General features: G+C 43.3%; 1 protein-coding gene across 3 annotated transcripts in view; it reads left to right on the top strand.

Annotated features, from left to right (window-relative positions):
- PIK3C2B (phosphatidylinositol-4-phosphate 3-kinase catalytic subunit type 2 beta) overlaps positions 1–27633 on the top strand; it is a 125112-nt gene extending 97479 nt beyond the window's left edge. For all 3 annotated transcript variants that reach the window (XM_066600142.1, XM_066600143.1, XM_066600145.1), the window contains 11 exons: positions 4739–4875; positions 5666–5835; positions 5967–6123; positions 7862–7971; positions 8451–8652; positions 9066–9190; positions 11087–11204; positions 15612–15693; positions 17761–17867; positions 24714–24839; positions 26036–27633. In XM_066600142.1, coding sequence (XP_066456239.1) covers positions 4739–4875; positions 5666–5835; positions 5967–6123; positions 7862–7971; positions 8451–8652; positions 9066–9190; positions 11087–11204; positions 15612–15693; positions 17761–17867; positions 24714–24839; positions 26036–26224 — 1523 coding nt within the window. In that variant the 3' untranslated portion in view covers positions 26225–27633. The remainder of the gene's footprint in view (positions 1–4738; positions 4876–5665; positions 5836–5966; positions 6124–7861; positions 7972–8450; positions 8653–9065; positions 9191–11086; positions 11205–15611; positions 15694–17760; positions 17868–24713; positions 24840–26035) is intronic.
- Positions 27634–27862: the final 229 nt, after the last annotated feature.

Raw genomic sequence — 27862 nt, 5'->3', positions numbered from 1 at the left:
CCCTAGACCTCTTTTGATGCACCTATTTGCTTTGGTAGCAGCTGCCTGACACTGGTTACTCAAGTTAAGTTTACAGCAAACTAAAATCCTCAAGATATATTTTATTTATTTTCAACGCTTTCAAGTCATTGAGCAGGCATATCCCAATATTTGATACTCTGCATACATTTGAATCTTTGCATATTATGGTTTTGGATCTCAGTAAAATATATTGGGGAATAGAGTCGGAGCATGTCCAAAATGGCAGGTCTTGTGATGTGTGCCGGGTATGCAATCGTTAGTGCCTACTAAAAGTGGTGCAAGATGGACCAACCGATTACTGTTGACAGGGCACCCAAGATACGTGGGCAGCCGAGGCTAGTTGGTCTTGTCTTATCCCACAGAAGAGCTACTGTAGCATGGCTGGCTGGAAAGGTTAATACTGGACACAATAGAAAGGGGGTTAGAATGCACAATGCACTGCTTTTCTACGTAGCCACAGACCAGTAAAGGCAGCCGTGCTGACCCCTGTCCACCACCAAACTAGCCTACTCAGGGCCGATTTGCTTGGTACCAGATAACGCAGAACAGCTTCAGAGGCCTTATAAAGTCCATGCTATTATGGGTTACAGCTGTTGATGGCACAAGAGGGATCTACATAACCTGACAGGTAATTTTAATGTTATGGCTCACCAGTGTATTTTCTGATAATTTTGATTAATAACACTGTTGTACAAAAATTAGAAAGTTGTTTGTAATGCAGACATGATCAACGTCTGAAAATTATGTAAGATTAATCACGAAAATACCACCAGAAATGCAAGATTGGTTCTTCTTTAAAAGTTACAAAAAAAAAGGCTCAAAAAATGGAAAATTGCTGTATTTTTGGGATTTAATATATATGTGTTCTAACATTCCGCAGCTGCTTAGTTATACATGTTCTGCCACTGGTGTTCCTTCCTGGGAGTCCGGAAGCCAAGTAGATGAGTTGTGTGCACATTGTCTGTATTTGCATGCGCTACACGGCAGTTATACTTGTTTGTCAGTTATGCAAAGGAATGCAAACTACTTCAGGTCTTCCTCAAGTGGCAGTCTGTGTACATTTATGGTTCTTCCCGGACATAACTGTCACTGAGCTTCCAGGTTCCTAATCTTGGCTTTGGCAATTGCAGAAGAGTGAATGGTTGGACTATCTGCACTATGCGGAATGGAAAGATAGAGTGTGAGTGCGTTAGACCTGTTAATGTGCCGGACAGAACAGACTTTCAGTTCTGCTCGGTAAAGCTGTGTTCACACCTGACGCTTTTTGCTGCGGTTTTGAACTGCAAAAAAAAAACTGCCAGTAAAAACCACAAGGTTTTTTTTTTTTAACTGGTCAAAAGAAAGAAAAAAAAAAGAAAAAAGTTTGAGGCTAATAATGCAGGGGCATTAAAACTTTGAGGCTTTTAAAACTACAACGTGTGAACACAGATTTAGTGTTCTTAAGGCCCCTGAACACAGGTGGAGATTCCACAGCGGGATTTCCCGCAGAATTTCCACCTGTACCTGCTGCCAAAGGATTGCATTAGATGCAATCCTATGCAGACAACCGCGATTTGAACGCGTGAAAACATGCACGCAAAACAAATTGCAGCATGTCTTGCTTCTGTGCAGAGGCCGGCACAGAAACGTCACTGATGACGCACCGGCTCCGCTCTGCTCTGCGCATGCGCCCGCTGGGCACGTAGCAGAGCGGGAAGATGCAGGTGAGCAGGGGCACGGGTCAGATCCCGCTGTGAAAATTCTCGCAATGGGATCTGACCCGGCCGTCAGCAGGATGCCTAACGAAGAAATGTCCCGAAGTCCATTTTAAAAATAAACCCAGTGAATTGCCTTCATGATTACACAACAATCTAGTGGTGTACCATGTTAAAATAAATAAAATATAGAGCAGTTGCTGGTTTGGGGGTACGGACGCACATAGCAGAAATGCTATGGATTTTGTGCAGCTGAAAATTCAGTGGCAATCTGCATTATTTCCACATCAAAAAGTAAACCTCTGCAGCGGACTTCTGGCCTTCTGCACCTCTCACCTCGCCATCAGCAGCCCCTCACTGCAGCACACAGAGCAGCCCTCTACCGGCAACCACTGCTAAGTGCTGCGACCGCTGGTCAGGTGATGCGCCCAATTCTGCATCGCCTAACTAACGGCTGTGGCGCTTGGTAAAGGTTGCCAGGTAAGGAATATGAGGACTGCTCCATGCGCTACCGTGAGGGGGCTGCTGATTGCAGTTTCAGAAAAGTGGCAGGCTGAAATCGGCTGCAGATCTGTATAATTGGAGTCATGATTTGCACCAATGGTTTTTGATGTGGAAATTCTGTGGATCTTGCCACAAAAAAGCTGCAGCATTTTCACTGTGTGTGAACGTACCCCTAACCTCTTAAGAATGCGGCCCTTTTTTCCCATTTTTGGTTTTCCTTCCCCTTTAAAAAAAAATCCTAACGCTTTCATTTATCCATTGCCGTAGCCGTCTAAGGGCCTGTTTTTTGCGGGATGAACCGTATTTTTCAATGGTCCTATATAATGTACCATATAATATACTTATACAAAATTTTCCAAAAATTCTAAGTGGAGGGAAATGGGGAAAAAAAATAAGATTCCGCAATCTTGAGGAGGGCTGGGGGGGACTTGTTTCTATGGCGTACATACTGCAACAAAAATGACATGATAACTTTATTCTATGCGGTCAGTATGATTACTACGATACAAAATTTATATCGTTTTGTTTTTGCTGCACTACTTTTTTTTTTCTTCAAAGATATTTTATTTTTTGAATTCTATTCTGCCGTCATCTTCTGACAGCCATAACCTTTTTATTTTTCCGCTGACATAACAGAGAGGGCTCATTTTTTGCAGGCTATCCTGTAGTTTCTATTACCGTATATACCGGCGTATAAGGCGACGGGGCGTATAAGACGACCCCCCAACTGTCACCTTATACGCCGGTATTCAGTGGAGAAAAAAAAAAAAATTTTATTACTCACCTCCCCCGGCGTCCTGTCGCGCTCCGGCAGGATGTCGCTCGCTCCGGCAGGCTGTCGTCGCTCCTCGTCCCCGCCGCAGCATAGCTTTCTGAATGTGGGGCTTGAAATCCCCGCTTCCAGAAAGCTAATACACACGCCGGCAGCCATGACATCATTGAATGGCTGTGATTGGCTAAAGCACACGTGGCTTCAGCCAATCACACTATTCAATGACATCATTGAATGGGTGTGATTGCTAACACGTGCGCCTTCAGCCAATCACAGCCATTCAATGATGTCATTGAATAGTGTGATTGGCTGAAGCCACGTGTGCTTTAGCCAATCACAGCCATTCAATGCTGTCATGGCTGCCGGCGTGTGTATTAGCTTTCTGGAAGCGGGGATTTCAAGCCCCACATTCAGAAAGCTATGCTGCGGCGGGGACGAGGAGCGACGACAGCCTGCCGGAGCGAGCGACATCCTGCCGGAGCGCGACAGGACGCCGTGGGAGGTGAGTAATAAAATTTTTTTTTTTTACACTTTTTTTTTTTTGTATTACCGGCGCATAAGACGACCCCCGACTGCAGAGCAGATTTTTCGGGGTTCAAAAGTCGTCTTATACGCCGGTATATACGGTAGTACCATTCTGGAGTACATATGACTTTTTGATTACATTTTTTCTTGGAGACGAGGGACCAAAAAAGTGCAATATTGGCGTGGTTTGTTTTTTTCTGACTATGGTCACCGTGTGGGGTAAATAATACGTTAATTTGATAGATTGGACTTTTAGCAACGCAACCATGTTGTTTTTTGTTTTATTATTTAAATTATTTTATTAGAAATACAGCAAAAGAGTGTTTTTTAACCTTTTTATTACCTTTTTATTCTTAGATTATTAGTAAAACTTATTTCTACTTTTTCTACCCCCACAGGGGACAAGAACTTGCTATGCTTTGATCTTGTAGTATGATGTAATGCCATAGTATTACATCATACCTCAATCTGACAGGCATTCTATCAAGCAACACCACAGGCATGGCTTGATAGGCAGTCTGCATTGGTAGCCCTGAGGCCTTTCAGAAGGCCGCCTGCTGCCATGGGAACCGCACAGCAACCCGCAATCTTATTGCAGGGGGCAGTGTGCGAGCCACGAATATCGGTGAGGGCATTTAAATGCCAGTGTCAGAATTGACAGCGGCATTTAAAGGGTTCACAACTTCGATGAGCAGCGTGCCTTATCGGAGCTGTTGTGGGTGGTTGTAAGAAACAGCCGGCACCCACACTTCAAGGCGCGGGATCGGCCCACGATACCTGCCATAGATACCTCAAACCTGCGGGACGTAACTATACGTCCTGTGTCATTAAAGAGCATTCCATATATTATCAGTGTGACCACAAATGGCTACTTATGGGTCTCATTTGTGAGGCACCTAATCCATCACGCGCCCCAGACTCCTAACAGACAAGAGTCCCAGATTCCCCAAGATGACGAGGAACAAAAAGTATATAACATGATCATAACCTAAAGAATCTTCTGTGTTGCTTCTTGAATACTTCTATAAATCCGCCCCCCCGGGGCCGAGACCCACAGTATTCATAGGACTGATTCTTATTTATTGGCACTTATACAAAATATACGTTTAGCATGTTACATTTCTCTGATTTCTACATTTCAATATTCGGTAACATTTTTATTTTCTGAAATTATAATCTAAATAAAAATGAATGAATTTCCTGGTATATAATTGTTTTCCAGGGATGGTTGAGATGATCCCATCTGCAGAAACTCTGAGGAAGATCCAGGTGGAGCATGGCGTCACTGGATCATTCAAAGACAGACCACTGGCTGACTGGCTGCAAAAACATAACCCCACAGAGGACGAGTATGAAAAGGTGATGAAGACTATATCATGCGGCGCTTCTTATGATGATGAACATCCCTGTTGAGATCTCTTCCAACATACATTTTAGCATTCCACAGCACTCTAAGACTTAAAGTGGTTTTCCAGGCAGCGCCAAATGTCTGGTTCAGCAAGAAAACCGCTGCTCCGACCCGTGTAGTGGCTGGCACTTGTAAGTGCAGGGGCAGCTGTTGAAATCAATGGTACACCAGTCACAGCTCTTACTGATTTCAATGAGAGCTGGGCCTGCAATTACCTATGCAGGCCATTAAACAGGTCGGAGCTACGGCTTCCGTTCCAACCTCAATGTTTCCCGGCACTGACAGCCGGCGCCACCTGGAAAACCCCTTTTAACATCAAGTCTCTATTACCCAAAATGTGATGCTGGCATGTAAACTTAGAGGGGTAGATTTAGTGTTTTCGTACACGCAGTGATCGATGATCGCCCATCTATACAAAGTCATAAAAAATGTCAACTAGCAGGACTCTCAGACTCACTTTATAAATCCTTGGCAGCAATTAAATAGCTTTTTTACATGAAAATACTGAATCCACTCGTAGAGTACTATGTATTTCTGAGATCGGCATATACCCTCTAATCTCCTTGAAGAGACCAAAATCTGGTATGTGAAGAAACACAAGGTTATATGTTCATGAGTGATACATGTTTCTTAAATCGGCAGAAACCTGTTATAATTGGGTAATGGTGGCTTAGAAGCTTTTAATCTAGGACGCACTTGGAGATGCTGATTGGTAATCCTGTTCCCGATTTAATTGTGCAGGCCGTTGAGAACTTCATCTACTCTTGCGCTGGTTGCTGCGTAGCCACTTATGTACTTGGGATCTGTGATCGACATAATGACAACATCATGCTAAAAACAAGTGGTCACATGTTCCACATAGACTTTGGCCGCTTCTTGGGACATGCGCAAATGTTTGGAAACATTAAACGGTGGGTGATATTCTGTATGTGTTATATGCCAACATGTTTGTAAAGTGCGCATCAAACACAGAGCATTTTATGTGATACTAAATCCTAAACTGATTATTGTGCAAGTTTCATTGTGGTTTTTCCCATTACAGAGACCGTGCACCGTTTGTCTTCACTTCAGATATGGCATATGTAATTAATGGAGGGGACAAGACTTCCAGCCGCTTCCATGACTTTGTGGACTTGTGCTGCCAGGCATATAATCTCATCCGCAAACATACGCATCTTTTTCTTAATCTGCTGGGATTGGTAAGTGACATTTTCTTGTATTGAATAGAAGTACAAATATTCTGCTAATTTACAAAGTTTTAGGCCTTCTGCACATAAACTGGTTCAGAGCTGTACGGTGCTGTAATACAGTACTATAACAGACTATGGTTCTATATCTGGACACCCTGATTTGTATTCAAATGAATTCATGCAGAGCATAAAGGCAGTATGTTATTTTCTAAGTAATGGCATGTTAATGCTTCTTGGAAGAAGACCTGGGAATGGTTGAGTAACATGGGGTTGTATGGATGCACCATATGGCACTACTCAGAGGGCCCGTGACTCCTCTTATGGAAAAGTAAGGCCGCTGTACTTGTTCCATGCAGGCTGTGCTGTCATTACATAAGACTTAAGAATATTTGTATACTTGAAATGCAAACAAAAAGATCTCTAATAAGCACCCAGCGGCCTAGAAGGTTGGCGGTTATAAAGCCCGCCATTCCCAAGTTTTGCTCCGAGGCCTTCATCCTTTTATTAGATTAGTTTTTCAGTCTTGTTTACTCATTGATTGTCATGCAATTTTATTTTCCCCCCATGTATAGTATGGGTGTTCAATAACTTTGCTGTGAAGTCTGCTATAGCCTGGGTGCCCTGAATTCCATCTTTGCATAATAAAATTGGCTTAAAGGCTTCGCTTTGTATATTGTACACTAGAATATAAGGTTTACAAGGTTAAGCTCTCAAGACCAACAACTTGGTCGGTCTCAAGTAACCCTATTATAAGTCATTGGGAGGTTTGTTTGTGACTGTCAAGTGAGCGATCTGTCACAGTGCCACAACAAATAAGGGAGATGGAATAATACCTCCACAGTGCCACCCATTGGAAGGCAGCATTCCTTGAAGCCAAAGTTAAACTCTTTTTATACAAGCCTTGTAACAATGACTGGGAATTAAAAGCAAAGCCAGACTCCATGTACAGACAGCTGTTTCGGGGTATTTGCCCTTCATCAGTGTACAGTAGGAGTCTGGCTTTGCTAGTGAAAGGCCTGGGATGGGGGTCAGAAACGCTATCTTTCCTCCTCAGGGAGAGCACCTAGACAGTGAGTGAGGAGACTCAAAAGACCATTCATGTATAAAGAGTCTGGCTTTGGCTTGAGGGAATGCTGCCTTCCAATAGGTGGCACTGTAGAGGTATTATTACATCTCCCTTATTTGCATATTACCCAGAGGAGCATAAATGGCCTTTTAAGTCTCCTCACTCACTGTCTAGGTGCTCTCCCTAAGGAGAAAGATAGCATTTCTGAGTGCCAAAACACAGATGTGAAAGTCTTTTACACAAATTACTGTTCCCGACAGAAGGAATGGAATCATTTTGCTTTCATCTTTCAATAAGAGTTATTCGGTGATTATTAATACCTTACCATGCTAGTGTGTCTCTGGGGGTTTAATTAGGGATTTATTGTGACCCTAAGTGAAACTGAAAGTATTGTCCACCCTATTAGATACTGAGTGTCTGTAATATGCCTCCTCTACCAATAATTTACTACATCAGAGTACAAAAAAATAAGTTGAGGAAAAAGTGGCATAAAAGGCAACAAAATCCTATTCCAAAGAATCTATAACGCAAAGGTAGATGTTACATGTATTGACAATGTAGCCAAGGCTAAGTGTCAAAGGTGGAGCTTCGCTTTTAGGGTAAGGCCACACGTAGTGGGTGTGGAGTATTGAATGGTTGGAAACCAAGCTGTTGGGAGCCTAACGTCTCACTCTGCTTTAGATGTTGTCATGTGGAATCCCGGAGCTGTCTGACCTGCAGGATCTGAAGTATGTCTATGACGCTTTGCGCCCACAAGATTCTGAAGCGGATGCCACCACATATTTTACCCGGTAATTGGAGCAGAGTTGTAGGTTTAGCACAGTTAGGCTGCTTTCATACCTGCGTTAGGGTCAGTTCAGGGTTTTGGTCTTTCTGCTCCGTTTTTGGAGGAGAGAAAATGAAATAAAACGGGAAAGAATTGAATTGGTTTTTTTTCCAATTGATATCAGTGGGTTTTCAAGAAAATGCAACACAAATGGAAAAGCTTCCATTCCGTTTACATTGAAATAATACTACAGACTGTGCTGTTAGAATTTAACGAAACTGAAGCAGACTGCAGCCTCTCCGTTTGTTTTGAAACCCCATTGAATTCAATGGGGGAAAAAAAACACCCGTTTTATTTCCATTTCTCGCCTTCAAAAACAGAGCAGAGAGACTGAAAGCCTGAACTGACCCTAAGAGAGGTGTGAAAGCAGCCTAATTCTTGTAGATTTCAGGTTATAATTAAAATACAATTAAACATTATACGTCTTTGGTTTTTCTCCACCAGCCTCATAGAGTCCAGTCTGGGATCAGTAGCCACAAAGTTAAATTTCTTCATTCACAATCTGGCGCAGCTGAAGTTCAGTGGTTCAGATGAGCGATTAACACTCTCTTTCGCGCCAAGAACGCATACGATGAAAACAGATGGGAGGATCCGTGACGTTTTCTTAACCCGTTATAAGAAGATATGCAATCCTAACAAAGGATATGTGAGTGAAGTCCTCTCTACACATTTATGGTCCTTTCCATATTTTAAATTACAGTAGCTAAGCTTATGGGCTGTGAAAATAAGTGGCACTGAGTCCGGGGATGTAAGTGTCATACTTGCCTCCCCTATCGTTCCCCCGGTGTGAGCACTGAAAGCTGCCTCTCAGTGCATTGAGCAGCCCTGGTAAGTAGTCCTCCCATTATAAAATAAGAATGGAAGGACTACTTAGTATGTCGCTCAATGCACTGAGCGACAGATTTCAGTGGTGAATGACAAACTGTAAGTATAACGCATACATCCCCGGACTCAGTGGGTCACCTCCTTTCAGCCAATAAGCTTCACTCATAGGACTAAAACTAGATGACAGATTCGCTTTTTATGTCTCTGAACATCATCTCTGGTGTTTTGTTACAGGTCTACGTTATTAAGGTGGTCCGGGAGAACTTGCATGAGACCACTAACATACAGAGATCCTTTGAGGAATTCCAGGAGCTGCATAGCAAATTGAGGCTACTTTTCCCATCGTCGCAACTCCCAAGGTAACTTCAATATCAGAACTTTGTACACAAGTTTTAAGTCGTGGATATTAAAAGGTATCCTCATTTGCAGTTGTGCTCTTCTGTGATACTGGTGGTGTTGCAGCACTTCAGCCTCCAAATCCCTGTTTTTCCTTACTGGAATTCACCTGTGTTGCTTTCCTGACAATGTTAGGAATTTTATAGCAGTAACCTAATGGAAATAACTTGTGATGTCACAGAGATTTAGGGTCCTTTTACATGGAACACTCGTTCACCGCGTAATAGAAGGACACATTATGATTGGATGAGCGAGCAAACACACAGTCATCGGTTAATCTTCTCGTTTAACTGAGCATAAAGATGCCAGTGGGTCAGCTGCATATCTCCCCCATAAACTGCTAGCTGGATGAGAACAAAGAATCGGGTTACCGCTCATTTGCCCCCATAGAGCAGATCATCTGCCACTGTACGCGGAGAGAAGTGCTGACCTGCTGACATGCTTGTTATCTGTCAGTGGTTGTTCATACAAAGCTCTGCAGCCTACCATCTGGGCTGGAGACTCTGCTGCGTCCTCTGTTTATTATTTTTATCTATGGGTTTAGGACTTTAGGTCTAGATAATCTATCATGAGCTACCTGCATTATCTAAGACTGTAGCAAACATCAGCTAGGCAGAATCTGAATCTCTAATCAGCTTAGGACAGACCATCTTCGAGACGTTCTCTCTCTGGACTTATTTATAATATTGACTGTATTTTATCAAACAGCCTATATCAGTCCCTCAGCGCCCCTCTTTCTCACTCTAGGAATATTTTGGTGTTCATTAGTTTTTTTTTAATCGGTTCTGTATACACAATTCTTGATGGTTCCTGATGAGTCGCATGTTGCGACAAAACGCATAGATTGCACAGAACACGAGAGAACAGAATACGAGAACATATTATGAAATAGAACTGAAACGATTTATTTGCTAGTGGGTGTCATATTTGGTACCATGGCATTGTCACAACTAGAGTGGCATTGTTTTAGGGTGGTCAAGTTTGTACAGTATCTATCTGTTGCATCTTGTACCACTCTTTTCGGAACTGGTCACTCTAGATGGATCAAGTCCTATACCATCCCTTAGGCATTCCGTATTTGATCCGCTTTTCTTTTGACCGTTCCATCATCCCAATATAATTTTTTTTTGTAATTTCTTCATGTTGGTCCTTAAATAGCATATGTTAATAATATTTAACAATAAAGGTTACATTTTAAAGGGTCCTACCAAGCTACTAGGTCGTTCGTACAAACGGATTATCTGTCAGCGTAAACGGACTTTTACTTGACTGTAAAGATCAGTAGGCGTCCTCTGTAACATCAGGAAAACCCACCGCACTTGGGGCCCTTTTATGGTGATCTGATGAGTGCAGATGCCTGATTGGTCGTCCCAGCAGTGATCAATCCTGTGCTTTTACATAGGAATGATCATGGATCACTGAATTGAGCTGGAGTGGATTGTTCCAGCTGCCCGCCTCCATTCACAGTAAGCAGGCAGTCGTTCATAAGTGATATTACCGGTTTACACGGCTCATCCGTTGAATGAAGAGTGAATGAATTCTCATTCGCCGTTTTAATCGGGGAATTTACACTGAACGATAATCAGTTTCCTGATGGATTATGGGAATCTGAACTATAATCGTGTAAAAAGCCCATAACCCTCTAATCAAACTGAGGAAGGCTGGAAACAGACACTAGAGGAACAAGCTGGGTGACAAAGACTTGCCCTGAGCTTCCTTAGAACAGGTCTGCTCCATCACTGCTGAAAGGAGCTGTACGTCTCGTTACCCGCGTATGTAATTAATTGACAAAATTAATTTTATTGTATATCCTTTGTTACAGATTTCTTTTCTCATCTGAATTTCCTTCTTTTTTTCAGTTTCCCAAGTCGCTTTGTTATTGGTCGTTCCCGTGGAGAGGCAGCAGCAGAGCGTCGGAAGGATGACTTGAATGCATACATTTGGCACTTGATCCATGCCCCTCCTCAGGTGGCAGAGGTGAGAACAGGGTTTGGCTTCCTTACATTGAGACTTAGAAGATCTAGTTATTTCTCTGACTATTGCAGTCTGAATGTAACGGGATGTAAGTATACTATGGGGAGCTAGCACCAGAAGAGGATCTACTGGAGTGTCCATTGTTGTCTAGCTAAATGGTATGATCAGAGCACACTTGTACACACCAGCTAAAGCTGCAAGAATTAAGTCTAATAATAAGATTTGTTTTCTTTTTACCAGTAAGCTGCTTCCATTTTTTTGCTAGAGATTTATCAGAAATGTCATATAACTAGATACTAAAGCAAAAAAATAGGCTAGTCACTAAGGGGTTAATGATGCAGCGTAGACCAACAATGACCAAGTCAGGTTATGCTGCGCATTTGACCCTATGCAATGCAAGAGATGAAATCTGCTGCGCATTTGTAGCAGGTATTTTGCTGCAGAAAACTCCACAGCAGATCATCAGTGTGTGAATATTGCCAGATTTCTGAATGCATGAAAACCTTTTGGAAAAACATCCAATAATTCTTAATGTACTACTTTTTAGCAATATGAGGGCTCTCTCACGAGCGTTTTTTGTGATCGTATCTCCCGCGTGAAGAGAATGCAGTAGTATGCAATGCATTGCGTACTGCTGTTGGCTGACAAATCCCCATGCGCTATCTTGGCGTGTATGTTCGCGTAATAAGCACCAACATGGTGTATGTTGCGTTCTTTTCTGCGTGTGCATTTCGCATGCTGTGTGAGAGGCACAAGTAATGTAACATTTATTACCGTGTATTATGCGTGCAAAACCCATGTGCGTAATATGCTGTAAAAAAGCGCCTGTGTGAGAGCCCTCAGGCCCCTCAGGCTTGGTTCACATCAGCGTTGGAGGCTCCACTGATCTCTGTGAAAATCATGAAGAAATAATGCAGCTGCTTTATGATCCGTGCAGATGCTAGTGTGCGTAACGGCCTTGAAAGGAACCTAATGTAGTCAATAGGTTCTATTTGGGTTTGCATGTACCGAACCGGCACTTCCATATTTGCTGCCAGAGTGGAACGGAAATGTTAGTTGCCGGTGTAATGAGCCCTCGCATCTCTCCTCCTGTCAGACTTCAGCATTTACCTGATAAGATGTTAATATTTCACCACATTAGCCTTCTGGCTTGAGCTGCACCTGTCGCATTGTTTGCCAAGCTCTCAAGACTCTTCACGCAGTTGTTTGTTAGTAGAGACGGCGCTCGTTATTTCCGTTATGGCTCCATAGGTCTTCCATGCGCTGCATCTCTCAGCTGTTGGATATTGGCAGAAACTCCCCAGATCTGTCTCCTCTTCCTGTGTAGTCTGGAAAGTTCTATCATCCCAGATCTTGGGATAATGTTTTATTTTATCCTTATAAGTGAGTTTTATAAATCTCAATGACCATCTAATAATCCAGAATTTTTGATAATCTGAGAGAAACTCCAATAAATTATTATATAATATGGTTACAGTAAGCAGTGCGAATATTCATTCATAATATTTTAGGATTTTATGTGGAAATGCACTAGCTTCACAAGCATAAGAGCTTCTTTACACCGAACAACTATCATCCAAATAATCGTTCATTCAAGCAAATACAATTGATAGTTCCACAGCTACCAACGGGGTAAATGAGAATTTGTTCGCTAGTCATTTTGTTTCAGTTCACCTAAAGATAGTTGCTGGTTGACTAATTATTGTCTGGTATAAATAAGCAATCCATTGTCTTTAACGATTAGCCAGTGATTTTTGTAGGGAGGTGTGCACTTCAGTGATTGCAAACATGAGCAACGTTCGCTCTATGTAAAAACACACAAACAATAATCTTTTGCATTGTTAGAGTACTCCTTTGAATTTTGAATCTGCAATAAGGCTACCTGGATCTGAGTCCTCTCATGTGTCCAAATTAATTAACGATGATCATCCAAGTAAGAACACGAGAAATCAACTGTGTGAAGTCACCACTGTGCTGTTTCACAGGAGAATAGCCCAGTGTTGGCTTCATTTATCATGCAAAAGTAAAACAAAGAAAGGTACAGTGTCCAGTCATGGTAGACAACTCCCTAGAAGTAACAAATCATTACAAAGTCTAAAGGTGCATTTACACTGAAAGATTATTTACAGATAAGTATCCTAAAATCTCAATTTTTATTTATAAATAACTAAAATAATTGGGCCATAGACTAACAAAGACACAAAAAACCACATAAACAATAATGATTATGTATGGTGCTGAGGGTCACCCCAAAATTGTGCAGTCCACCATCAGGGCCGGCGGCCACGCTATTTATTATCTTTTTTGTATCTCTTCTTTTGCTTTGGTTATGAGCCGGGTGAGGGGGATTGTTCTTACTCCTTTTGAAGCTTTAGTAGGGTATTGTCCCATAGTATTCATGTGGCTCAGCATTTAACCAGAAGTGAGGAAAGGCAGCTTGGATGAACAGCATAGTGGGACAGCTTAAAGATACCAGCCTGCACTAGTCACTGCTTAGCAATATCTGCTCAGTGTTCTATTGATGGGAGTCATATGAATGGGACTTTTGCATGGCCTGATAACAGCGCAATTAAGGCTGTGACTCTTATGACCCTGATGCCAACATTGCCGAACTGAGTACTGGCATCCATGTGTGGCTAGGGGGGCTGCAAACATAGGTCTCTCACTGACCTAACAAACTTCATTGGTATTAGTCCAATACAATTTAAGCTAAAGAATTATTCTAGCATCAGTCCTGATGTCGTTACTTATCTAGAAAATCTCCCCACTGGTTGATTGTGGGGGATCTGCACAGGAAGGATTAGGGCGATTCCTTGTCCTTTCAGTTATTTAGCCTAAAGACCACCTGGTTCCTGAGGAGTTGAAAGGTCGAACTGAAATGCATTGAGCCAAATGAAACTCACAATCAGAGTGACAAACTGATTGAATTCCTATATACATCAGGTGATATTGCTAGTCTATCTGAATTACGTGCAGGTCAGCACATCGAAGCTGTATCCGCAAACGGGCAATTTCTCTCAGGGTATTACTAACTGAGTGGGAGCACCCCACTTTAAATAAATCTTTTGTGGGGAGTGCTCCTACTACAAATGGAATTGATAATAGACACTTTTAGTAAGGTCCCCAATATTGTGTGCATCTCTAAATCCATCTGAGATATAGCACCCATCATTGAATACTAGGTGCATACAAGGGATCCCCGTGCACAATTTTGGGGTGACCCCAGCACCATACATATTCATTATTGTTTGTCTGATTGTTTTTTGTGTCTTTATTAGGCTATGGCCCAATTATTTTAGTTATTTATCAATAAAGATTGAGATTTTAGGGTACTTACCTGCGAACGGGCTTTATGTATTTGGGTTCCCTCTGCCTTGATGATTTCGTTTACACTGCAAGATGATCGCTCAAACGTCAGTTTGAGTGGCAGTTTTGAGCGATCATCTTTGCATAACTCTTAAATGGCTAATTAGCTACTTCAAGAGTTAAATGCAGGCGGAGCGGGACACCGCTGATGACCCCAAGAAAAACAACTGTTTTGTATATGCAAACAGCTGCTTTGTTTCTCGCAGTTATCAGCCGTGTCCTACTGAGCTGATAGCTACGAGAAATAGCAGGAGCGCTGACAGCTAGCTGCTCTGTTCTTAGAGATTTCAGCTGGTATCCTGCAGAAAATCCCAGTGGGATATCAGCTGAAAGAATGCTATCAGCGCCGCCCACTGAGAAAATACTCGTGTGGTGCTGATAAGTCATTGGTGATTTCCAGCTTGCTACTATTATCGCTCAAAAGCGATAGCTTGCTAGCAATCGCGATGAACGAGCAGTGCACGATGGCCGCACGTTTAGATACAACGGTATCCCTCTGAAGATGGCTTTTGAGTGATAATAGTTGTGTCCAAATGGGCCCTTACACTGACTAATGAATACATATTGTGACATGTGCTTACATTAGAAGAGTAATGTGAATACAATGACTAAATATGGTCTGCTTCTGCAAGTTTTGGACTCATCTATATTAACCCTTGAATTACAAGTGTAAGACAGAATACTTTCCCAGTACACTAACAGCTCTATGTAATGACTATTTTCAGGTAACTATTCAAGCTATATTCTTCAGTGTAAAGCAGTGTTTCCCAACTGCAGTCCTCATGGACCCCCACGGGTCATGTTTTCAGGATATCCTATAGTAAGAACAGCTGAGGCAATGTCTGAGGCACAGACAATAATTACATCACCTGTGTAACACTGAGAAAATCCAGAAAACATGACCTGTTATAAATCCCTGAGGATTGGGAAACACTGGTGTAAACCCACCCTTAGCGTATCACTTAAGCATCAATCAAAGTGATCCTGCTCAATAGCCATTGTTCATGTTTTTTGTATTCACCACCAACTTTTCTCTTTCTACAGTGTGATCTGGTTTATTCCTTTTTCCACTCTTTACCTCGTGATGAAAAGAATCTGAGCAACACAGTAGCACAGAGACCATCAGGTGGAATGTCATACTGTTATGTTTTTCTTTTACATGTTGTATCAGGCTGATATTACTTCTATACATCCCATCACTGTTAAAGTAATTAAAAAATAAATGAGTTGTTAGTGCTGTTAGCACACTTTAAAATAGCCAATATAGTTTGTTTCTGTATACACTAGAAGGCCAAAAAATATATGGACACAATTGCATTTTTGAGTTCAGGTATTTCATCATACAAGCAAACACGGAGCAATGCTATCTCCATAAACAAATATTAGTACTAGTACAGGTTATGTCGAAGAGCTTTGTGACTTCAAACATGGCATTTTCATAGTATGTCACCTTCTTGAAATTTCTGATCTGCTAGAACTGCTCTGGTCAGGTGGATTATTTTGTGAAGTGAAGGGTTTTAGGAGTAACATTAGCTCAGCCTTAAGGCTGTAAATCAACCAAACTTACAAAATAGGGTTCTCACACACTTGTGTTTTTTCAACGCAAACTTCCATGGGGTTTTTTAATGTTAAAAACGCATTGCACAAAAATTGCAAAGCACAAACTAGACAGTCCCATTGACATTTCCGTTCAAAAAACGCAGCGATATCGCAATGTTAAAAAAAAACCGCAAGTGTGTGGAAGTCCTGAGGGCGAAAAAAAAATCTCCTATACTATATAACATCACATTCTACAGAGATCTAAACTGCTTCTGACAGTGACATCAACACAAGAGCTGTGCACCAGAAGCCTCATGTAATGGGTTTCCACGGTCAAACAGCTGTACACAAGCTACCATGCACCATATCAAAGCCTCAGAAGGAGAGGTGCAAAGCCACTGGACTATGGAGTCGTGGAAACGTGTCCTCTGGAGGGATGAATCGTACTTCAGCACTGTCTCAGGCATTCTGTGGGATTGCTGCCTAGCACAGTGAATAATGGCTACTGTGAAATATGGTGGAGGAGGCATAATGGTTTGGGGCTCTTTTTTTAAAGTTTAAATTGGACCCTTATTTCCAGTGAAGGGTGACGTTAATGCTACAGCATGTAAATACATTTTAGACAAGTGTACGCTTCCAACTTTGCTTCAACAGTTTGTAAAAGGCCCTTCGAGGGTGGTTTCACATCTGCATCGGAACCTCCAGCTGGAGATTCCATAACAGATGTGTCTGAAAATACCGACGTTGACATTATAGTCAATAGGGTCACCCCGGAGCTGTTCAGTTCCGTCCAGAGACAGAACCGTTGTGCCTCAGGGATTCTCCTTTCCTGCCTTCTGAACCGAGCATGAGAACAGAATCCCCAGCACAGGTGTGAAAGCACTGTTACTGCTCCAACATGACTGCTGTGCCCCAGTGCACAAAGTAAGGTCTATAACGACATGATTTGAGGAGTTCGATATAGATGGACTTGAATGTCCTACATAGAGCCCTGACATCAACCTCATTAAACACCTTTAGGATGAATTACAGTAGCAACTGTGAGCAGAACCTTGTACTTCGACATTACTAATGTCCTTTTGGCTGAATAGGCAGAAATTCTCACAGACACAAACTAAATCTTGTGGAAAACCTTCCCAGAACACGGAAGGCTGTTATAAGCAAAAAACAAAAGGGGACCAAACTCATGGTTGTGGAATGGGATGTCCAACATCGCCCCAAAATGTGGCATCATGGGGGAAATGATGGGCATCTCATTCCAAAACCAGTAACGCGGGCCACTTTTGCAGCTATAAGTAGCCTCCATTCTTCTGGGACAACTATTTTTCAAGACTTTGGAGTGTGCCTGTTTGAATGACTGCATGACCCTTGACTACATCAGAGGACTAAACCTCATTTTCAGCCAATGCTGGGACAAGAGACAGAGATTCACTCAAAGATATGGGACTCTACATGGTCATATTTAAGGTGAGGTCTCTCCATATACTGTACCATGGATCATCATTAGGCTGACTGCTGTAGGCACCAAGAGCTGGCCCCTCTACCTACTTTCTGGTTGTAGCAATCTAATTGGTTTACTGGAAATATGTGGTGATGCTTATTTTTATAAAATCTAACCATATTTATTAAATACTCTGTATAATTTGTGTTTTAGATGCAACATGGACTGTTCCAGTGGGTAAAGTTGGAGGGGAGGTCAAACTTTCCATTTCCTATAAGAATGACCAACTGTTCATCATGGTGATGCACATCCGGAGCCTGGTAAATGCATGTAGTATTCAGTATGAAACATTGTATCAAACAATGGGTTCTAATATTTATTTTATCTTTTTTTCTTTACCCTTTAACACTTCAGGACGCACAGTTACGTCATGGAGGTTCGGGGTTTGTATTGAGGTGGAATGTGGGTCAATCCCGCTCCATACAGTGCAGGTTTTGGCTGTTTGTTACAGCCAACACCCGCCCTCAAAAGCTCCAATCAGCTGCATTAAAGGAGATGTCCCGCGCCGAAACGGGTTTTTTTTTTTTAACCCCCCCCCCCGATGCAGGGGTTAAAAAAACCACCCGCACAGCGCTTACCTGAATCCCGGCGGTCCGGCGTCTTCATACTCACCTGCTGAAGATGGCCGCCGGGATCTTCTACCTTCGTGGACCGCAGCTCTTCTGTGCGGTCCACTGCCGATTCCAGCCTCCTGATTGGCTGGAATCGGCACGTGACGGGGCGGAGCTACACTGAGCCGCTCTCTGGCACGAGCGGCTCCATAGAAGACTGCTGAAGACCCGGACTGCGCAAGCGCGGCTAATTTGGCCATCGGAGGCCAAAAATTAGTCGGCTCCATGGAGACGAGGACGCTAGCAACGGAGCAGGTAAGTATAAAACTTTTTATAACTTCTGTATGGCTCATAATTAATGCACAATGTACATTACAAAGTGCATTAATATGGCCATACAGAAGTGTATAGACCCACTTGCTGCCGCGGGACAACCCCTTTAAATTCTGACAGCAGCATTTAAATGCCCCAATTGATGTTTGGGGGTCCAAAATGGCTCCCTGGGATGAGATCACGGGGTGCCATGGCAGCTGGGAGTCTTCTGAAAGCCCCCAGGGCTGCCATTGCAGATCGCCAATTAAACCATGCCTGTGTGATTGCCTGTCAGATCGCAGTATAATGTACTACAATGGTATTGCATTATATCGCAGGAATGATCAAACCATCGCCAATTCATGTTCCCAAGGGAAACTTAAAATTTAGTTTTAAAAAGTATTGTTAATTATTAATAAAAACAAATAAGTGTTAAAAAAACAAAAGCCTTTTGCCATATTTGTATTAAGAGAATTTAAATTAAAAAAATCCAAAAACATATTTGGTATCGCCGTGTCTAAAAAAAAAAAAATCTTCAGTCCATTATATGGTACCTTCAGTAGTGCCACTGAAGAGTACAACACGTCCCACAAAGAACAAGCAGCCCTCAGACAGCTACCTTGATGGATTAATAAAAGGGTTATGATTATTTTAAAAGTGGTGAGGAAAAACTGAAATTTTTGGGGGAAAAGGTGGGCTGCATCCTTAAAGGGGTTGTCCCGCGAAACAAAGTGGGGGTATACACTTCTGTATGGCCATATTAATGCACTTTGTAATGTACATTGTGCATTAATTATGAGCCATACAGAAGTTATCAGAAGTTATTCACTTACCTGTTCCGTTGCTAGCGTCCTCGTCTCCATGGTGCCGTCTAATTTTCAGCGTCTAATCGCCGGATTAGACGCGCTTGCGCAGTCCGGTCTTCTTCTTTTCTGAATGGGGCCGCTCGTGTCGGAGAGCGGCTCCTTGTAGCTCCGCCCCGTCACGTGCCGATTCCAGCCAATCAGGAGGCTGGATTCGGCAATGGACCGCACAGAAGCCCTGCGGTCCACCGAGGGTGAAGATCCCGGCGGCCATCTTCACCAGGTAAGTAAGAAGTCACCGGAGCGCGGGGATTCAGGTAAGCACTGCCCAGTTTTCTTTTTTAACCCCTGCATCGGGTTTGTCTCGCGCCGAACGGGGGGGGGGGCTATTGAAAAAAAAAAAAAAACCCGTTTCGGCGCGGGACAACCCCTTTAAGGGCTTAAAGACGTTTCACAACAGGATTTGTAGTACCACGCCAAAATATACAATGGCTGCTGTAATTCGGAATACATTAACACTTGGCAGACTCTGTAAAAGCAATGCTTATCCTGCTTTGCTTCTACTCCAAAAAACACCGGCCTTAGGGCTCCTCTACACAGGCGCTGCGATTTTAGGTCGGCTGCAACACTGCCACAGCGCAGCCGAAATCGCATGAATAAGAGGCAGCCGTGAGCAAGTCATGCCTGCATTTCCTGTTTATGTGCCTGCTCAGACGGCCCCGGCGCTAAACTTTCTCTCCCTCTCCACCCCTTGCCGGCTATTGGCAAAGGGAGGGGGCGGGACAGGGCGGGAGCTAGTGTGCTAATCTCCCACCCCCTCCCTTTGCCAACAGCCGGCGAGAGGGAGGAAGTTTAGTAGAGCTGCTGCTAAACTTTCTCCTATCTCCCTTTTCCGTCAGTTCTCATAGTCTCCCATAGGTCCAGAACTATTTTTTCCGGATGGTGTAAAAAGGGCCGAACTTTTACGCACAGAAAATCCGCCAATTAACTGATGGAATCCAATGCATCGGATGGTCACGTATATCGTCCGGCCATGAAAACGTGTGAATAAGCCCTTATGAGAATATCTCAGGGAAATGGGGGGGGGGGGGGGGGTAGATACCATATCTCCCCAAAAATAAGACCATAAGCTCTACCCTGATTTTCAGGGAGGGCTAGAAGTATAAGCCCTAGCTGCACTACATGGAAAAAACAAAAAAGCAATACTTACCGTATATACCGGCGTATAAGACGACTTTTGAACCCCGAAAAATCTGCTCTGCAGTCGGGGGTCGTCTTATGCGCCGGTAATACAAAAAAAAAAAAGTGTAAAAAAAAAAAAATTTATTACTCACCTCCCACGGCGTCCTGTCGCGCTCCGGCAGGATGTCGCTCGCTCCGGCAGGCTGTCGCTCGCTCCTCGTCCCCGCCGCAGCATAGCTTTCTGAATGCGGGGCTTGAAATCCCCGCTTCCAGAAAGCTAATACACACGCCGGCAGCAATGACAGCATTGAATGGCTGTGATTGGCTAAAGCACACGTGGCTTCAGCCAATCACACTATTCAATGACATCATTGAATGGCTGTGATTGGCTGAAGGCGCACGTGTTAGCAATCACACCCATTCAATGATGTCATTGAATAGTGTGATTGGCTGAAGCCACGTGTGCTTTAGCCAATCACAGCCATTCAATGATGTCATGGCTGCCGGCGTGTGTATTAGCTTTCTGGAAGCGGGGATTTCAAGCCCCACATTCAGAAAGCTATGCTGCGGCGGGGACGAGGAGCGAGCGACAGCCTGCCGGAGCGAGCGACATCCTGCCGGAGCGCGACAGGACGCCGGGGGAGGTGAGTAATAAAATTTTTTTTTTTTTCTCCACTGAATACCGGCGTATAAGGTGACAGTTGGGGGGTCGTCTTATACGCCCCGTCGCCTTATACGCCGGTATATACGGTACATAGCAGGCGCCGTTGGAGTCCCTTCTGCTGGGCTGCGGTTCTTCGGCAAGCTTCCATACAGTCCTCAGTGCCGTTGGAGCATCTCTTGTTGGTGAATACCCCGCCTGCAGAAACCGATTGCTCTGATTAGTTCAGGAGCACTACCTGAGCCAATGAGAGCTAGCGATCGATGAACCAATCACAGCCATTCATTGAATGACATCCCCCCCTTTAGAAAGCAAACAGGGTGCGGCGGTAAGGAGGTGCAGGGGTAGAGGTCGTATGTGATAGGCAGGGTGGAAGGTGTGGTGAGCCATAGGGAGGGGCGGGGGACTAGGTCAGGGGATTGGTATGCCTCCCTAAAGAGGTGCGTTTTTAAGGCGTGTCTGAAATTTCGTGCATCGGGAATTGTCCGGATGCCTTGGGGTAGAGCATTCCAGAGGATGGGTGCTGCTCTGGTGAAGTCCTGGAGGCGAGCATGTGAGGTTCGTATTACAGGGGTGTTTAGTCTGAGTGTGTTAGCGGATCGGAGTAAGCGGGCTGGTTGGTGTACGGACAGGAGGGGGGCGATGTATGGTGGCGGGGCGCCATGCAGAGCTTTGTGGGTGAGGTAGAGAAGTTTAAATTTAGTTTTGCAGTGGATGGGTAGCCAGTGCAGCGACTGGCATAGTGCAGAGGCGTCTGAATAACGGCTGGATAGAAAAATGAGCCTAGCTGCCGCATTTAGTATGGATTGGAGCGAGTCTGGTGCAGGGGAGGCCGATGAGTATCGAGTTTGAGTATTCAAGTCGGGAGTGGATGAGGGCGACCACGAGTGTCTTTAGCATGTCCGTTATGAGGAACGGACGTATTTTAGCAATATTTCTGAGGTGCATGTGGCATGTTTGGGCCAGAGATTGGTTATGGGGGGTAAAGGAGAGGTCAGAGTCCAGTGTGACCCCCAAGGCAGCGGGCATGCTGTTTGGGGGGTTATGATGGTGCCTGACACGAATACTGTGGACCTGAAGCCTGTCTGCGGCTGGAGCGTCCATTAGTTATGAAACGATAATGATTACTTTCTGAGCAGCGTGTGTCGGGCACGGCTTGTCCCCTGTGATTATACTGCTGTTGCTCTTTAGTTGCACAGCCAGGTAAATTACATCAGCTGCTCTATGTGTATTGCACTGTGATGACATCATGTAGCATCAAGACAGCAATTCACATGGGTATAGTCAGTACCAGTGGGGCAGAATGTGTGACCATGCGTTGCAACATTGTGTTGTAATATCAAGCTTAAATTGAGCTGGTTCGGGGTGAGGGCGGCGGTTTTAAACTTGATTAATTTTTGTACCAATTTTAAAACTTGTTTTTAATTATTTATTTTTGCTCCTATAGGGGACTAGAACTTCTGATCGTTTGAACTATACTATTGAATTAGACTGTATTCTGACAGACATCATATTAGGACGTACGCCACTTAATTGGCAATCAATCGTAGCAGCCTTGGGGGCCTTCAGAAAGCCCCAGGCTGCCATTGCAACCATATGGCACCCTGCAAATTCATCGTGAGGGGACCTTTTAGGAGTATCACCATCCCGATTACTACATTTAAATGCTAATTTCAGAATTGACCGGCATTTAAAAAGTCAACATCATGGCTGTTGCTAGCGGGAGTCGATGTCAAGGATAGTTGACAACCCCTGTGTTGGGAGTTGACTTGGCACTTGAGCCTTAAACATGTGGCACCCGATGTGCGTTTCAGGAAGGGGTTAAAGGGGTTGTCTCACGAAAGCAAGTGGGGTTATACACTTCTGTATGGCCATATTAATGCACTTTGTAATATACATCGTGCATTAAATATGAGCCATACAGAAGTTATTCACTTACCTGCTCCGTTGCTAGCGTCCCCGTTGCCATGGTTCCGTCTAACTTCGGTGTCTTCTTGCTTTTTTAGACGCGCTTGCGCAGATGGATCTTCTCCCTTCGGCTGGTCTTGGAAGCATCGGCGTTTTGGCTCCGCCCCCTTGTACGTGTCATCGCGTAGCCCCGCCCCATGACATGTGCCGGTTCCAGCCTCCTGATTGACTGGAATCGGCACGTGACGGGGGCGGAGCTACGCGATGACGCGTACAAAGGGGGCGGAGCCAAAACGCCGATGCTTCCAAGACCAGCCGAAGGGAGAAGATCCATCTGCGCAAGCGCGTCTAAAAAAGCAAGAAGACACCGAAGTTAGACGGAACCATGGCAACGGGGACGCTAGCAACGGAGCAGGTAAGTGAATAACTTCTGTATGGCTCATATTTAATGCACGATGTATATTACAAAGTGCATTAATATGGCCATACAGAAGTGCATAGACCCACTTGCTTTCGTGAGACAACCCCTTTAAGCTCTTATAATACATATGATTTGTTATGCATTTACTAAGTTTTTCTCCATTCATGTAACATTTCAAGGATAGATTGTTCACAAAAGTATCATTTTAATACCAAGATATAAATCCAGTAACGTTCAGTAAAATAATTGCTTTGATGCAAATGATTTACACTTGTAAAATTGTACATCTACAAAGTAAATGTAGAAGGAGCGCCCCCGGGGCGTTGTGGACAGATAGTTTTGTTTTTTTTTTTTTCTTCGAACTACATTTTATACTACATCTTAAAAAAAACTGAGCAAAATGTTAAAAGCCCATTGTTATTGGCTGGATACTAAAGGAAGAGGGAAGAATTCGCCACTTTGTTGTTTGTTTGTCCCACCTCATTCTCTGAATATACATACCGTGCTTCCCTGAAAATAAGACCTACCCTGAAAATTAGCCCTAGCTGGACTACATTTAAAAAAAAACAAACATTTCTTAGCAGCTGCGGTCCGGGTCCGTCCCGCTGCTCTCCGAAGTTCCGTAGCTCCAGTGTGCGTCCTGCACTCCTCAAACGCCGACAGAACATCACTTATTGGTTCGCGGTTCATTAATCCCACTTCCAGGAAGTGATGGCTCTGATTGGTTGAGCGAGCGCTGGTCTCAGCTAATCAATGCAGCACTCGCTGAACTTACGTGATAACTATGATTGGCTGAGAGCAGCGCTTGCTGAATCTATCACAGCCAACGCGTAGGTTTAGCTAACGCTGCTCTCAGCCAATTAATGCAGCACTAACTGAACCAACATGATGGCTATGATTGTCGGAGAGCAGCGCTTGCTGAACCAATCATAGCCGTTGCCATGGTTCAGCGAGCACTGCTCTCAGCCAATCATAGCCCTTGCTTTTTTGAGGCGGGATTTATGAATCCCGCAACTAGGAAAGGGTTTGTCGGTGGCCAAGGAGTGCAGGGTGCTACAGAACTTCTGAAACTAGCGGGAGGGACCCGGACCGTGACTGCTCGGTAAGTAAAATAAGACCTAGTCCCTTTTTGGGGCAAAAATTAAGATAGGACATGGTCTTCTTTTCGGGAAAACACGGTAGTTATACAATATTACATTGAATGTTTATCCACAAGCCCAGTACATGTTGTTTTCTCATCACTTATTTTACTGTCTGTTTCTGAGCAGCCTCTTCAGGATAGCAATGAACCAAATCCATATGTGAAGATCTACCTGTTACCGGATCCACAGAAGACAACAAAGCGGAAAACTAAAGTGGCAAAGAAAACCTGCAACCCAACCTACAATGAAATGGTAAGTATTTGCATAGAGGAGCTTTACAAGCAGTAATTCCATGGAGGTGGGGCTGGAATAAGGTTAAAGAGGATCTGTCAGAGGACTCCTACTATCCAGCTGTAATTAGTGCTGTGACCTCCTTATATGGGTCAAGTTTCTTACTCCTGTTAAGCTTAGAAAGATGGGAGTGTCTACCTCCGATCTTGGCCTTACATGCGAAGCCTCTGAAGGTACCTTCCTGCATTCAGCATTAATGTTCCCAAGGGGGGTTTCCTTCTGGAGAGAGGTCAGTGAGTTTATGCACTCCAAGTTTGACTTCCTAGCTGTCCTGAACCCACAGGTGTGTCTTTTGTGTCACCGCTTGTCTTCTGCATCCAGCGGTTCCCTGCTTGGAGCGCCCGATGTCAGTGCAGTTAGACACAACGATTATAGCTCAAAAGATGGCTTTGAGCAATTTTTGAGTGAAAACCGTTGTCTAAATGGGCCTTTATGTACTGTAAGTTGGAGCTTTCCTGTCTGACCCAATTGTTTCACTACCCCTACTGTGATGTCTAGAATCTAGGTGATCATTAATTAAATGTGTAGACACAAGAGAACACCACTCCTATTACACACAGCGGTTGGTATCCAGGTTGAACACACAAAACTGTTTTGACGTAAGCTGCAAGATATCAAACTGTTAATCACTAGAGAGCTTCCCAACACCATCATGTGGCGGTAATGGAGACAGAGAATTCCTGGAAGTGGTAGACAGAAGGATTTAGTCTGAGAGTATTTCTCTTTAGTTCGTCAATAGTACTGCATAAAAGAAATCTGTCTAGGTTCAGTCTTAGGCCTCATTCACAGGGGTGTATGTTTATATATGTGTTTTTTGGGCCCATATTCATGTTTTGTTGTTTTTAATGTGCACAAAAAATGAAAAAAGGCATGCGTAAAAACACAGTGAGTACGCATGCAACTACATATTTGCTGTGTTTTTCGCGATCTCATAGACTTTAATGGGTCATTTCTCTGTCATACGGATCAAAATAGGACATGCTGTTTTTTTTACGGACGTACGATACGCATGTCTGAATTAACTTAATGCAAATCAGTTACATTTATGCTTCCCGTATTACGTGCGTAAAAAATATGTGCATAATACGGACTGAACATACGCCTGTGTGAATGAGCCCTTAAACTGAGTACAAATTATGTATTTTTTTATTTTACAGTTGGTGTACGATCGGATTCCTAAAGGAGACCTTCAGCAGCGGGAGATCTGGCTAACTGTGCTCAGCGAAGAAGGATTTTGGGAAAACATTCTTCTCGGAGAAGTCACCATTCGACTTAGAGATATAGATCTTAGCTGTGAGAAGACATGCTGGTTCAAGCTTGGTTCTGCTAGCCAAATGGCTAATTAAACAATAGCGTGTGTCACTGGTATGGTGACTGCTCTCTACAATGCCTTGTTTTGTTTATAAGGTCATTGTACCCAGAAACGAGCTCAAGGAGTTTTCATTTTTATTGACAGCGGATATTAATATATATTATATTTTTTTCCAAGGGAATACAAGAGACTGCGAATAATTACTGGCTTCCTTCTAAAGAAGGGTTTCAGACAAAGACTGGAAAAATTACAGTATGCTTAATAAGTTTACCTTGTGTCAAGGGAAGCAGTCCTGTACCGAATTAGCTTAAATTTACTTTTTTCTGATGGGTAGGGCTGCAACATAGATTCTGGTAGTGTAAATGGATTAGTCATTGACATGACATGGGGATAAAGAAACCTAAGAGAACTCCGGGAAGTTGCTTTTGACACTTAGACTTGTGTATCCTGGAGAGTTTAGATGACCGATAGATCTAAGCATCTTTTTTAATGCAGCCGCATTGGAGTTGTATGTATCTTGTTTTACACTTCTCTACATTTCGTTTTATTGTAATTGTCATTGTATTTATTTAATTCCCTCAGCTGGGTCTTCTGATTCTATTCCCATAGAGCAATATCCTTTAACCTCACTAAAACACAGTCTCGGAAAAAAAAATACAAACCAGTAAATATATATATATCCAAATATTAACAAGTAAAGAGGACCAATGGCCGCCGGACCTAGCGTGGAGTACGAGCCCCGGAGAATGTTTGTGCATAAAGGCTAGCCGTTCTGTTAACTTATTATTTAAGGACTGAAGATTGTAAAGCAGCCATGGAGGTCTCTTCATTCGTTCTACCATCCGTGTGAACACTTGAATCCTGCACTGCTCTCATTTTAAAGTTCTCCTTCGTGAACTACATTGGACAAATGGACTACTTTTTGTTTTAGGTGTATGAAGAAAAATAACAATGTGTCAGTATATTATACGTACATGTAAAAACAATGTTGTGTAGTTAGAAACAAGGGGACCATGTGAGGGATCTCCATAGTGATTACGCCTTTGCACAGGCCAGTGGTTGCACTGAGGATGCCAAGAAATTTTATTGACTGTTTAAATAATATTCTTACTGAAATTTTGTACTTGAAAGGATTTTCAGAATATTGGGGACACAAAATTCATTGAAACGTCACCCTGCAGTAAAGTGTCTGCTAACCACAATACAGTCTCTCCAAAGCATGAAGTAAAAAGGTATCACTGACGTTGGAGGTGGCACCTGTCATTCTCAATGATGAGGATTTGGACTCGCATATACTGTGCACCTGTACAATTAAGAATTTGCTTCCCAAGGAGAGCTGCGTTCACGAGGGCAGTGGTTCATCTGCCCCTGCCTATTACTGACCACTAATGCAAAATTTATGATAATGTGTATGTGCTGAATAAACGATGCTGTTCTGATTTCCACTGTATTCCAGTCACTTTATTTGGAGTTTTATGGATTGTTTACCTGTCTAGTTCTTTTTCAGATGATATTGGGTGTTAAAGGGGTCTGCTTTGTTCCCCAAGAAACAACAAAATTAGATGATACAAAACTATGTAAAGTAATAAATTAACACAAAAGAGGACAGAGTATGGCTGTAAATGGATCTGGATAAGATGGGGGTTGGGCAGAAAAGTGGTAAATGAGGTTT

Source organism: Eleutherodactylus coqui, chromosome 4 (assembly GCF_035609145.1).
Source record: "Eleutherodactylus coqui strain aEleCoq1 chromosome 4, aEleCoq1.hap1, whole genome shotgun sequence".
Taxonomy (NCBI): Eukaryota; Metazoa; Chordata; class Amphibia; order Anura; family Eleutherodactylidae; genus Eleutherodactylus; species Eleutherodactylus coqui.
Note: the sequence above shows the minus strand (reverse complement) of the source record. Positions and strands in the feature narration are given on the sequence as shown.